The 14807-nt window shown below is 40.4% G+C and overlaps 2 protein-coding genes across 2 annotated transcripts; both read right to left on the reverse strand.

Moving 5' to 3' along the window:
* Window positions 1-1550: 1550 nt before the first annotated feature.
* On the reverse strand, window positions 1551-14495 carry LOC122641039 (trans-resveratrol di-O-methyltransferase-like). The gene is made up of 3 exons (XM_043834356.1): window positions 13634-14495; window positions 8132-8395; window positions 1551-1657 (listed from the first exon to the last, which is right to left on the reverse strand). The coding sequence occupies exons 1-3, from the start codon at window positions 14423-14425 to the stop codon at window positions 1610-1612; spliced, it is 1104 nt and encodes a 367-aa protein (XP_043690291.1). The 5' UTR covers window positions 14426-14495; the 3' UTR covers window positions 1551-1609.
* LOC122641042 (probable O-methyltransferase 3) lies at window positions 1845-2709 on the reverse strand. Its single transcript, XM_043834358.1, has 3 exons — window positions 2562-2709; window positions 2025-2521; window positions 1845-1921 (listed from the first exon to the last, which is right to left on the reverse strand). The coding sequence occupies exons 2-3, from the start codon at window positions 2454-2456 to the stop codon at window positions 1904-1906; spliced, it is 450 nt and encodes a 149-aa protein (XP_043690293.1). The 5' UTR covers window positions 2457-2521; window positions 2562-2709; the 3' UTR covers window positions 1845-1903.
* Window positions 14496-14807: the final 312 nt, after the last annotated feature.

The raw sequence follows: 14807 nt of genomic DNA on the forward strand, positions 1-14807 counted from the left end.
AAACCAAAAACGTAGGAGAGAGAGTGTCTGCTCCAAAAACGTGGAGAGCTGCTCTCTTCTGCGTTTTATGGTTCCCTATTTATAATAATAGGGTTTAATTAAATCCTAGATAGATTTAATAGAGCCTTAGTGAGAGTCTGACTCTCTCTCTCTCAGTCTGGCAGTTCTGTTTAAACTCAAAGTGCTAAACAAGTGAAGAAGCAGAATCTAATAGGGAAAATATTAATTAGATTCATTATTTAATTATTAATGGATAATTACAATTAGCACCAAATCCATTAATTAAATAAAGAGCCAATTAAATTAGTAAATTCCAAATAATTCCCTATATGATAACAATTTATCATATACAACCCCCCCACTAATCAACACCATCATTATGGAATCTAGGGCATGTACACATGTACTGCCAAACCCCAATCCATAGTACATGTCCATATAAGAGCGTCTGTGCATCCGATCAGGTCCCGCAAAACTCGATAAAACACTTTATTTGAAATAACTATAAATAATGTATCATTTTATATAAAATAAATTTTGCAAAACCATTTCCAAAATGGTACTGGATCCAGATTCTGATCCGACCATGCACAAACAGTCTCTATCTTGGTGTTCCCCAATCGGGCAATGGTGACCATGTTGGATAACTCCTTCACTCACAAAGTATTCACGCATTCCCAAAACACCAGCTTTAACTCGCTTGAGTCTCAGTCATTGATGAACCAAAGAATACGATCATACTTTGCAGTGACAGGGTTCCCTCAAGCACAGGGTGTCGGTGACACATGTCTATCCCTTCCTACATCTGACAGTAATACATGAGGGAATCGACAAAGTAGATTCTTCGCCAATGCACACATCAAACATGTGAGCACTCGCATTCGTACCCTGACATCACATGTCTAGGTATACCCAATGCGACGACCATATGATAAGGGTGCCCAGCCCAAACCCTAGTCGTGACTACTATTTTAAGTAAAACTTAGGGACACAATGCTCAAAAAGTTTATATCGCATGTGACAATATCAAACTAAAATGTATAAATGTTCAATACAAAGGTGAACCGGGTTGAACCAGGTTTGATGGACACACACTTGTCCAACAAGTATGGCCTGTTTCTGATCCGTGGATATTGGAGTTGGTTTCTTCTCCATCCATGTGTAATATACGATAGTATTAATAAATCTACCAATTTCTACCCAAAAAAAAATTCACACTTTTAGTGACGGTAATAAATATCACTGCTTAAAGTCTCATGGAAACACTTCCTTGGGTGCTTTACTTGTAATACAAATAGTAATCTCTTGGCATCAACTTTATTAAGCCATCCCAATTAAAATCACACTCCTAGCAATGCTATCTTTTGTTGTAGATTGTAAAACACACCATTATCCATGCCTTCAAATATAAAATTTTACAAGCCAACAAAACTCCCACGAAATCCAAAAACAAAAGCTGGAACAGTCAGTCCATTATTGAAGGTGGCCGCCAATAAAAACTGACCATAGATCACCACCACACTTGCATTAAGAATCTCAAATTATACGAGACAACATCTAAAATGTTTTGACCAAAAAACCTTATAACCACCAATTCATGTAGAGCCTACTAAGGGTAGACTTCAATGAGAGACTTCAAGCCCAAGAGAGGAGTGATCTTATAATGAGTAAATCCAGACTCCAAGAAAAGCTTCTCCCATTCTTTCTCGGTCCTTTCTTTTCCAACGTTAAGAGTCATCATTAACATATCCAAGAACAGCTGGGTTTCTGTTGCCTTGTGATCTACCTTCCTATCCTCCACCACCGTTTCTATGATGATCACCTTCCCCGAGTTTCCTTCCATGTCCCCTCTAGAGATCGCTTCTTTGCATCCCTTCAATATCTTTATGCATTGCTCATCATTTCAGTCATGCAGAATCGACTGTGATCATGTCAAAGTCCATATAAAGTTAGGAACCATTTAAACATCTTTGCTTTGCCTTCAAAAGAAGAAAATAAAAAAGAAGGAGGGGGAATTCACTTGCCTTGAGCAGAACTGCATCTGCATGAGGGATGGACTCAAACATGTCACCTGCAATATAATTTAGGTTCTCATTCCCTTCCAAAGTAGCAACCACATGTGGTAGGTCAAACACTGTACATTTCAAGCTTGGGAAGGTTTCAGCAATGGTCTTAGCCACAGTTCCAGTCCCACCTCCAACATCAATCAATGACTTTAATCCTTCAAACACAACCTTGCACTCTGTAACAACCACACTCATCACCAATCTAGCTTCGCTTGCCATTACTTCGTTAAAGAATTTGTTGAGCTCATTGTCTTGGCTTGCATATTCAAATAAGTTCCTCCCATGTGCGGTCTCGAATGGACTGAGACCATCACCCTGGAACCATGCACTAAGGAAATTCCAAGGTGTCACCATTATCGGATCAAGAACTGCTCGCAATATGGGTGACATACTCTTGGCATTATCCTTAAGGAGAAGCCTAGAAGAAGGTGTGAGCACATATCCTTCTTCTTCTTCTTCTTCTTCTTCCTGATATTTGCAGAATTCTCGACTTGCAATAAAGAAGCCAGACTGCACCAATAAGCGCATGAGGCGAAACAGACAAGAAGTCTTGGTCTTTGGGATGGCAAGCTTCACGACCAGTTCAGAGAGGGTGATGGGTTGGTGATGGTTGTGAACAATGTCTGGTATACCTAGTTGAACTGCACATCTAAGTGACATAGAGTTTATGAAGCTAAATATATGGTTCCATACATGAGCTTGAGCATGGAACAACTCCTCCCCACTCTCATTCCTAATGAGATCCATTGATTTCCTTACTATACTATTTCAAGAAATCCAAGCTCTTCTTATTCAAATCTAGGCTCTGTTGAGAGTTTGAGACTGATGCTATCTATATATATAGGAGTTTAAAGTGGAAAAATGGTATGCTAGCTCAAGTCAAAGCTTGGATATATGTCATGTTTCATGAGATTTTTTCTTTTCCATTATAGACAAGTTTCACATTAATATAATGACAAGGGATGGGAAATGACATCTTCTACTTGGCCACGTATTTTTCCACTAATGTAGGACAACGGGGCACAGCGCAAATGCTCATGGGGTGGATCAGGTTGCATTAGTTTAGCTTGGATTTAATTAAGCTTGGTATATATATATGTTGCGGTACTATGTCTTGTATTCCATCGTTTGCAATGGGTATATATACATGTTGGGGTTGGGGTTAAGGTGACAAGCACCGAGAAAATTTTTTTTAGGATTATATGGGTATTTTGGTAAATTACTTAGAGAAAAGATCCCTAAGACGCCAGTGTCCAAACCTAAACTGCACACCCCCCACCCGAAACTTTATAGTACCTCTTCTAAAAAGTCCTAAACATACCCCTCCTTTTTGACAGAATTTCATATTCTACTTATGCAGAGGAGATATCAGCACAACGGCAAAAGGTGACCCAGTCCGACAGAAAGTTTTAAATTTTCAAGGGCCAACTTATGAGAGGCATAACTTTGTCCATACTCATGTGATTCACAAGTGAACCGAGCAGAGCATGGGCGTTCCTTCGAAATTCCCTTCGTTTTCAAGGTCATCCGGTGTTCCGAAGTTTTGGTACCATCTTTTGAATCTTGAATTATGGCACACTATTTGAATTGTAAAGTTTGGCACATTGTTTTGAATTTCAAATTACACTTTGACCTATATATAAGGTATCTTTGGAGCTTGTAATCGTCATCTTGAAATTTATAAAAATCAGCCATTTTTGTCCCTCTTTTCTACCCTGTGGATTCGAGGATCGTTTGTGCTAGAACGATATCTAGCCCCCCATTCTTCTGCTACGTCATCTACCCCTTTCTTCCTCCAAAACTGCAAATGGGCGTGAGAGGGAACTCTCTTCCATTACTTATATAGGTTTTACTATAAATTTATAGCAAAGATACTTTCTCTATAATCAATCTTAGAGAGGTGTGAGGATGAATAGCTGTAGCTCTATTCTCTTATTGATAGTGAAGCAAATCTCATCTCACCAATGACATAGATAATCTTTTCGAACCACATAAATCCTTTTATTCATTATATATGATTTTCTACAATATACTTTCCTGTACATCATTCTTTCATTATTAATATACTCTTTTGCTGACCTTTAGCCAAAAAAAAAAAGAGCAGTGCAGCTCTTAGATGTATCAGAAGGTGGTAAACACTCACCATGTTTAGTGCGTTACTAAGGCCATTGTAGCCAATGGAACAAAATGCTCATGGCTGTTAGAAATTGCAATATGTTTCACCCCGCGTTACTAAAGCCATTGTCCACATTTTAGTATGAAAAATTTAGTGTGATGACATATTAATAATTGTTTACATTCTATAATTAAGGATAGTGGAAGGGTATTATAATTTAAAAGAAGGGCATTCCAGAAACGTGCAATATCTTTGGGTCGTTAGTGCATTGTCGATTACCTATTATAACAGCCTTAAAAACTATGATTAAAGGTGTTTTTTTAGGTTTGCTAAATTTAATTATACTATAGGTCTTTGTCAATTGGATTTGCTAAATTCAATTATACTGCATGTTTTAGTCAATTAGAGTTGCTAAATCTAACTATACTGTAGTAATTCTACATTGGCAAGTCCATGATTTGTCGAATCAGAATCCAATCAGGTGGATCACCCAATTCGAATCAGAATCAGTGGCACCCGATCCCAATTCTAACCAATCTATGCAACCAACTTTTGTATTTCTTGATTTCATGTTTGGCTTTTATTTTTTTAGTTAGTAAAATGGCAAAAAATCAATAAAACTTATCTTGGCTAATACTGTAAGATTTTAATTTGGTGGGCTAGCATAGTCACCTATTTGTTTTCTAAAATCGGTTTAGAGGTGTTGACTAAGTGTGGAGCCAGCTTGATCCAATACTTGTAAGTGATCATTAATATAGTATTGGGTCACATTAAGCACACCTTAATGGTATGGAAATCAATTTTAAGTATGGGCCTATAGTATGATTCCTTTAATGGGAAAGGAAGCCAATTTGTGTTTTAGAGTTGGTCCTTACCCTTACTCATATATATAGATCACATTGACCCATTAAATGGAGAGCATAAGGAAATTGAGAAAAGGGTAGACAAGACCAACAAGAGAGTTGTTATGAAGGGAACCAAAAGATAAAAGGGGACTTTTCACACCAAACATGGATTCAGGTACACCTCCCAATCTCATTGATTATTGTTCTTGCATACTCATTAATGTTCATGGTTGTGCTTCCGCATACAGTAATTCTTTCAATGGTATCAGTGACAGTTCATGGAGATTAATGGGTTACTTTTCCTTTTCTTAGTATTATTTTTCTGCAAACCATGGATTCAATCATGGATTCATGCAAGACCATGGATTCAATTATCCTATTTTAATAATCACATGGATTCAGACCTTTTGGTCACTATTTCTTGATCGAGACTGGTTAGCATATGAGTTGGATGGATTTGAGGTTTTCTGTTCTTGGAACCCTAACATATTGATCGATGGATTTAACAATCATATTATTTTTTTTTCTTTTGGTTTCCTAGAAGTCCAAATCATAGAACCATTTTTTGTGATGTTGTTGTTGAAATCGCTCTTTCGATTGATGAGGTTGACATCGAGTGGCTGTCGATGAACAGAACTCGACATCGAAGGAAATGGATCAGTTGTCGGTGTTTAAATTCTAAATGTCGAGATAAGTTAGATAGTAGGGATGTTGTGCCCGGTAGTCAACAGGGATGGCTTGGTGTTGATGGAAAATGGGGTCGATGTTGACTCGGGGTCTTTGAGTGTCCACCTGGGTTTCGATGTCGATGGATAAGGATTGGACTATTTGGGCTAGGATTTGTGCTAGATCAGGCTCGTTCCAAGGGGTCTAGGTCAGGGCTAGCCTTTCCTGGGGTTCTTGGAGGACTTGAAGGCTCTGGTTCGGGCTTCAATAAGGGGAATTGACGAGCAGTAAATGGATCTGGACAGTGCACACTGACGCTACATCCACAGATACAAGGACTCTAGGCCTTTGAGGGTATTCATCATTGTCATAGGAAACCTCCGGGGGGAAAAGACAAAATGAGGTGTCTATAGGTTGGTTTCTAGTACTTGCTGGTTCTGGTCTGTGGTAGATCCTGCCGGCGAGGACGCCCACGAGTGGTTCTGCCACCACAACATGGTGGTCGTTCCTCCCCTCTGCGTGCTCGCTCCTCCCCTCTACGTGAGGTTTCAAGTGGGGGAGAGCTCCTTCGCACATTGTTGATGGTGCGGTTTGATCCTGCCATTGGTAGAGAAATCGAGTGGGTTTGGATGCTAGACAATCGTGCCCACAGACGGTGCCAAACTGTTGCATCAAGAAACTGACAAGAAGGACCTTCCTACAAGATGGCCTGCATAGATGAACAGAGTGAGCACAAGAGAGCTGGGTTGCTTTGGCGTCAGACTCTCTGATGCATAAGTCAGATCTCTCTACCAATAGTTAAGAATAGTAGAAATCAAGATATTTCTGTGAAGGGTTATACCTGGGTATATATAATGTGGACTGTAGGTAGAGGCGGTTGTGGAGAGTCCCGCTTTGGTAAGTTTCCTATTTCTGGTAGGGAATCCATAGCGGAGTCCTTTTAGGAGTGAAATTCCTGATTTATAGGAATCATGGGCGCTACTACAATAGTTTCTTTGTGGGAGAGTGTCACTGTCCATACGTAGGGAATGGATTGATCCACCCTCGATGTGGTGGATTGCACCATATATTTTGTAATCTAACTCCTTATTGAAGTGAGTATGGATGTTGCCTGATGGGCTTATAGCCATTAGGCTGCTCCTGACTATGACGACGTGGCATGATGCTATTGGGTGACTAGATTTAGGACTTTCAGCCCAAATTTTGTTTCACTGCAAAAGAAATTTCTATGCTATTACTTGTTAAAAAAGCATTACTACTGCTATTGCTATCTTTTGTGGCCGCCAACTAACAGCTTCTATCAGCAACTGTAATCAAAATTTTATTGTATTTTATAAAATGAAGTTTCAAAATACATCAGTGTGTTTTTGGTTCTGTTCGGCATTAATCGGTTTTGTCTGATGTCGACTTTTCTTGTTGTGCCTCTTGAAGGGACACATCCCTTGGGAAGGATGTTTCGAAGGGTCTTTCACCTCTATATATAGAGGATGTTTTGAACACTTTATAAGTGAATTACAAGTTTTGGTATACTCTCTCTTGTACTCAGTTTCTCTCAAGTTTTCTTTCTAGTTTCTTATTGTTTTGAGAGGTCATGTTATTCCATTCCTGTTATTGACCTAGCACAATCAGAATGTGTCTTGATAGAACCCAATAAGTGAGTGCAACGACTACTGGAGGGGTCAAGGCTGTTTTCTCTTGGAGGCTAATTGATTCAAAAGAACCCGATTAGCACTATAGTTTCTCAACATAATTTCAGGTTCGTAATGTTATATTTGGTACTTGAGTTGTCAACCTCAACTTTGATTTGTCTACAAAACAGATAAGTAATATAAACCCCTCTTACATGTATTTTCATGTATGATTTGAATAATATATTTCCAACATGTTTAACATATAAAAAAACTAACAGCACTAAAATCATTTCCATTCTTTAAAATATAAAATACTACAAGCTGGAACAAAACTCCAAACCAAATCCAAAAAACACAAAAGCTGGAACGGTGAGTCCATTATTGAAGGTGGCCGCCAATAAAAACCTGACCATAGATCACCACGTGCACTTGTATTAAAAATCTTTTTTTTTTATTATTATTATTATAAAAGTTTAAAGTGCCCAATAAAAGCCGACCATAGATCACCACACTTGTATTAAGATTTAAGAATCTTTCTTTTTTTTTATTTTTTTATTTTTTTTATTTTTTTTTATCATTATATTAGAAAGTGTCTCCATGCAGGATCGACCTACAGGCCTTTAGTTTACAAGACTGACGCTCTACCACTGACCTGTAGAGGCATAGATACATCAAATATAAATCTCAAATTAAACAAGACAACATCTAAAATTATTTGACCGAAGAACCTTATAATTAACCACAAATTGCAATTCATGTAGCCCCTTCTCTGGGTAGACTTCAATGAGAGACCTTAAACCTAGTAATCTTATAGCGAGTAAATCCTGACTCCAAGAAAAGCTTCTCCCATTCTTTCTCGGTCCTTTCTTTTCCATCATTCATAGTCATCATTAACATTTCAAAGAAGAGCTGGGTTTCTGTTGACTTATGCTTTACCTTCCTATCTTCAACCACCATGTCTATGATGATCACCTTCCCCGAGTTTCCTTTCATGTCCCCTCTTGAGATCGCTTCTTTGCATCCCTTCAACATCTTTATGCATTGCTCATCATTCCAGTCATGTAGAATCCACTGTGATCATGTCAAAGTCCATATAAATTGAGTGAGGAACCACTTAAACATCTTTGCTTTGCCATCAAAATAAGAAAAAAAAAGAAAAAATAAAACATAAAAAGAAGAGGGAATTCATTTGCCTTGAGCAAAATTGCATCTGCATGAGGGGTGGATTCAAACATGTCACCTGCAATATAATTTAGGTTCTCATTGCCTTCCAAAGTAGCAACCACATGTTGTAGGTCAAACACTGAACATTTCAAGCTTGGGAAGGTTTCAGGAATGGTCTTAGCCACAGTTCCTGTCCCACCTCCTACATCAATCAATGACTTTAACCCTTCAAACACAACTTTGCACTCTTTAACAACCACACTCATCACCAGTCTAGCATCGCCTGCCATTGCTTCGTTAATGAATTTGTTGAACTCAATGTCTTCGCCTGCATACTCCCACAAGTTCCTTCCATGTGCGGTCTCGAATGCATGGAGATCATCCCCCTGTATCAATGCACATGCAATAGTGCCGCCCAAGCAATCCATGACTGGAAACTCTTCTCTTGTAAAGCAACCATATTACATGCAATATTAGATTTGATCACATGTGATATGGGTGCAGCTTTCTAATCTTCTCTTTCCTATTAAATATGATTCTCAAAGATCACACTATTGTAATATATTTAAACTCCACTTGTGGAGATCAATCAATTAAGGGATTACACTATTACTCAACATGGTATACGGAGCCTAAAGCTCCAACGAGCATACACTCTTCTCTTCATTTTTTTTATTTTTTGATTCTGCTCCACCGAGCTTTCCATCCTTCCACAATGGGTGGCACCAACAGCATCACCGCCACCCCATCCAACACGCTTACTTCCACTCTCTCTTGTCCACTCACCTTCCCATCCGCCCAACACTTCCTCTCCATCAAGCTTAATGCCACTAACTTCCTTTTTTGGAAGAAACAACTTGTTCCCTTCTTAAAGGGTCAAGGGCTTTCTGGTTTTTTCGATGGCTCCAATCCACAACCTGGTGATCCTATTGCTGCTGCTGCCTGGCAGAAACAAGTTGCCCAACTTGTTAGCCTTCTTGTGGCCTCTCCCTTTGAAGACTTGGTTCCTCTTCTACTAGACAAAGAAACAAGCCATGAATGTTTGACTACCCTTCATGAAGCATACAGTTCCGCCTCCTCAACTAGACCAATGTCTTTCCATCTAGACATGCAGAACTTCCGTCAAAAACTTGATGAGTCGGTCACATCTCTTCTCCGTCGTGCAAAAGCTATTGCAGATGAACTTGCTGCATCTAACAATGCTCTCAAACCTACTGAGTTTAATCTTCATGTTTTAGGGGCCCTATGCGACGATCTTCAGGACGTGGTTTCTGGCATCCTAAATCGCCCCACTCCTCCCTCATACATTGAACTTCATGGTCTTCTCATTAGCCATGAAAGCATGCACACTTTTCGCAAATTCTCCGTTATTGAAGCAGCTCCCTCTTCAACTCCTTCTACTAACACCGTTCAACGGTCCCCCTCCTCTCTTGGTGAATCTGGCCCTTCCTCTGGTCGTGGTTCTCAATGGGGGCATGGGGGCGCGGCAGATTTGGACATGGTCGTGGTGGACGGTTTGGCCAGTATGGTGGTCGTGGTTTCCAGTGGTGCTCCTGCTGCAATCGTAACAATCACTTTACTGCTACATGCTTTTATTTCCCTCAACACCCCTATTCCCCCCAACCCTCTTACCAACCTAATGCCAATTTTTCTCAATCCTACTATCCAATTCAACCCCACGCATACCCCAATCCCAATCCAGTACTTCTTCCCAACTCCCATCCATCCACCGCCCTTACCTGGTACCTTGACACGGGCGCCTCACATCATATAACCCTTGACCTCAACTCTATGTCATCCTATGAAGAATATTCTGGTAATGATCAAGTGCATGTAGGCAATGGTAAGGGACTGCCAATTTCACATATTGGTAGTAGCTCTATCTCTTCCCCCCTCCCTTCTCTTTCATTTGCATTGTCCAATATTTTACATGTCCCATCTATTTCTAAGAATTTGCTTTCTGTTCAAAAGTTTGCCAAAGATAATAATGTATTCTTTGAATTCCGTCCCTCTTATTTTCTTGTGAAGGATCAGGTCACTAAGTCAACAGTGCTGTCCGGACCGAGTAATGGCGGACTCTACACCCTTTCCTCTATTTCATCTCCTTCGGTTTCTGTAGCCGGTGCACCACTCTTGATGGCTGGCATAGCCGTTTGGGACGTCCAAATGAACACCTTCTTCGCCATATGTTGAAGTCTAGTAATTTGTCATATTGGTCTTCCCGTTTGCCAGTCTTGTCAATTGTGAAAGTCTAGCCGATTTAACTTATAGTGATGTTTGGGGTCCCTTTGCTACCCCCTCTTTATTTGGACATTGTTTTTATGTAATTTTTATGGATGATCATAGTAAGTATATTTGGTTTTACCCATTATTACATAAATCTGACGTGTTCTCTACTTTTGTCCAATTCCAAGCTCTGTCTGAAAGCCATTTTTCCAAGAAAATTAAATCTGTCCATACTGATTGGGTGGAGAATTTCGTTCTCTTCCCCAATATTTTCAAAAACTTGGAATTATGCATCGGATTGCTACCCCCCCACCCATGAGCAACAAGGGGCTGTTGAGCGTTGTCATTGCCATATCACTGAAATTAGCCTTACTCTTCTTGCTCATGGGTCTGTACCTATGTCTTACTGGCACTTTGCCTTTGAGGCTGCTGTGTTCCTCATTAACAAAATGCCTTCCAAGGTTTCTGGTGGCTTCTCCCCTTTTCAGATGGTTCACAACAAACCACCTAACTATTCCTTTCTTTGCGTGTTTGGTTGTCTGTGTTGTCCCTTCCTTCGTCCCTACAATTGTCATAAAATGGAATTTCGGTCACAACCGTGCATGTTTCTCAGCTACAGCCCCTCTCACTCTGCCTATCGTTGTCTTGATCTCAAAAATAATAGATTGTATATTGCCCTGTGCGTTTTGATGAATCACTGTTCCCTTTCTCTTATTTGCTTGTCGTGCGTACCCCAGTACCAACCTCATCTCTCCCATCTCCCTGGGCCGTTACCTTTATTCGGCCTCCACCACCCACAACCTACCCTACCTCTATTTTGGTGCCTTCTAGAGTTCATTCCCCTAGTCTGGTTTTACCCTCTCCTATAGGGTCATCTCCGTCTTCGTCTCCTATTCCCCTAGCCACATCCCTTACCAGTCCTACAAGCACTACATCTTCACCTGTTATTCGGACTCGTTCGGTTTGTGATTTATATCAGGTTGCCCCAACACCCATCTCAGCTCCCACCAATTCTATTTCTGACCCACCTGTCCCCTCACCCACTACAGCCCTACCACGACATCCCATGGTTTTCCACCCATGTACCAAACCACCAACTGCCCTAACCACGACTACTATTACTATTGAGCCTACTTGTTTTTCGCAGGCCTCAAAGCACTATGAATGGCGCTACGATGAGTGTGGAATTTAATGCCTTGGTTCGTAATGGTACGTGGTTCCTTGTTCCACGGTCTTCTTCCATGACCAATATTGTTGGTTGTAAATGGGTGTACCGCATCAAAAGAAAGGCTGATGGTTCTCTAGAGCGCTATAAGGCTTGCCTTATTGCAAAAGGCTTCCATCAGCTCTATGGCCTCAATTACAATGATACATTCAGTCCAGTGGTTAAGCCTACCACCATTCGTTTTGTTTTGACCATTGCAATCTCTCAAGGGTGGCAGGTGCGGCAACTAGATGTACACAATGCATTCCTTCATGGCTTCCTGACCGAAGAAGTCTATATGTCTCAACCACCAGGCTTTGAGGACAGCAATCATCCAGATCATGTATGTCGCCTCCATAAATCACTCTATGGGTTGAAACAAGCACCACGTGCCTGGTTTCATCATTTATCGCACTTTCTTCTTCAATTGAGATTCCTTGCCAATAAGACGGATCCCTCCTTGTTTATTCTCAGGGCTGGTTCTCATGTGGTTTATGTTCTGGTATATATTGATGATATACTGGTAACCAGTAGTGACTCCAAGCAGGTTTCTCTCCTTCTTCAGCGCCTTGTAGCCGAATTTTCCATTAAGGATCTTGGTGATCTTCACTTTTTCTTAGGCATTGAGGCCACTCGCCACAAAAATGGTTTGTTATTGTCTCAACCCAGATATATTCGGGATCTTCTAAACAAGGCTAGCATGTTTGACTATAAGCCAGTTCAAACACCCATGGCCACCATTGCTTTGGGTACTGATTCAAGGGGTGCACCACATCCAGATCCTACCCAGTATCGATCCATCATTGGGGTTCGACAGTATGTTACGCTGACAAGACCTTATATCTCTTTTTTGGTCAATTGTGTGTGCCAGTTTATGGAATCTCCAACTGATGCTCATTGGACCATGGTCAAGCGCATTCTCAAGTATCTCCATGCCACCATTGATCATGGATTACATATTTCTTGGTCCACATCTCACACACTTCAAGCATTCTCTGACGCGGACTGGGCTGGCAGTGGTTCAGACCGATGCTCAACTGACAATAATGCAATTTTCTTGGGGCCCAACCTTATATCTTGGTCATCGCATAAACAAAAAATAGTTGCTCGCTGGTCGACCGAATCTGAATATAAGGCGCTTGCTGATGTGTCTGTTGAATTGATTTGGCTTGAATCTCTATTTCGCAAACTTGGTCATCCTCTTCCTAGTCCACCAGTTTTGTGGTGTGATAACATTGGGGCCATGTATCATTCGGCTAATCCAGTTTTCCATGCTAGAACAAAGCATGTGGAAATTGACTTTCATTTTGTCCGTGAACGGGTTGCCCAATACCAACTGTCTGTTCAATTTATTTCAACCAAAGATCTGATCTTTGACATCCTCACTAAACCTCTTGGCACGTGACTCTTCCCTTGTAAAGCAACCATATCACATGCAATATTAGATTTGATCACATGTGATATGGGTGCTGCTCTCTAATCTTGTCTTTCTTATTATATGTGATTCTCTAAGATCACACTATTGTAATATATTTAAACTCCACGTTTGGAGATCAAACAATTAAGGGATTACAATATTACTCAACACCCTGGAACCATGCACAAAGGAAATTCCAAGCATTGCTCGCAAGAAGGGTGACATACTGCAATTATCCTTAAGGAGAAGCCTAGAAGGGTGAAATACTGGAATTATCCTAGAGAGAGAATTCACTTGCCTTGAGTAGAACTGCATCTGCATGAGGGATTGACTCAAACATGTCACCTGCAATATAATTTAGGTTCTCATTGCCTTCCAAAGTAGAAACCACATGTGGTAGGTCAAACACTGAACATTTCAAGCTTGGGAAGGTTTCAGCAATGGTCTTAGCCACAATTCCAGTGCCACCTCCTACATCAATCAATGACTTTAACCCTTCAAACACAACCTTACACTCTGTAACAACCACACTCATCACCAATCTAGCATCGCTTGCCATTGCTTCGTTGAAGAATTTGTTGAACTCAATGTCTTCTCCTGCATACTCCCATAACTTCCTTCCATGTGCGGTCTCAAATGGATTAAGACCATCCCCCTGGAACCAAGCACCAAGGAAATTCCAAGGTGTCACCAATATCGGATCAAGCATTGCTAGCACGAAGGGTGACAAACTCTTGGAATTATCCTTAAGGAGAAGCCTAGAAGAAGGTGTGAGCACATACCCTTCTTCTTCTTCTTCCTGATATTTGCAGACTTCTCGAGTTGCAAAGAAACAAGAGTGCACCAATAAGCGCATGAGGCAAAACAGACAAGCAGTCTTGGTCTTTGGGATGGCAAGCTTCATGACCAGTTCAGAGAGGGTGATGGGTTGGTGATGGTTGTGAACAATGTCTGGTATACCTAGCTGAACTGCACATCCAAGTGAATAAGAGTTTATGAAGCCAAATATATGGTTCCATATATGAGCTTGAGCATGGAACAACTCCTCCCCACTCTCTTTCTCAATGAGATCCATTGATTTTCTCACCATTTGAAGAAATCTCTCAGCTCTTACTCAAATCTAGGTTATGTTGAGAGGTGAGACTGATGCTATATACATTTATAGGAGTTCAAAGTTGAAAAAGGATATGCTCATTTCAAAGATTAATATAATGACAAGGGATGGGAATGTAAAGGAGAAGACCATCTCCGGTACCCACGTGGGTTAGTTGTCTTGCTTATTCTGATTGGTTAGATCTAATCTTGTAATATAAATACTTGAAGACATAAATGAAATGTGCTTTAAGATTTTGAGCTTATACAATATATGTCATTCCCTAGAAATATTCAAACTGTTGACCAAATATTGGATTCCCTCCTAAACTTGGGAATCCAATATTTGGTTCTATCCTTCCACCTCAGCTCTAGACAAG

Source organism: Telopea speciosissima, chromosome 9 (genome assembly GCF_018873765.1).
Source record: "Telopea speciosissima isolate NSW1024214 ecotype Mountain lineage chromosome 9, Tspe_v1, whole genome shotgun sequence".
NCBI lineage: Eukaryota > Viridiplantae > Streptophyta > Magnoliopsida > Proteales > Proteaceae > Telopea > Telopea speciosissima.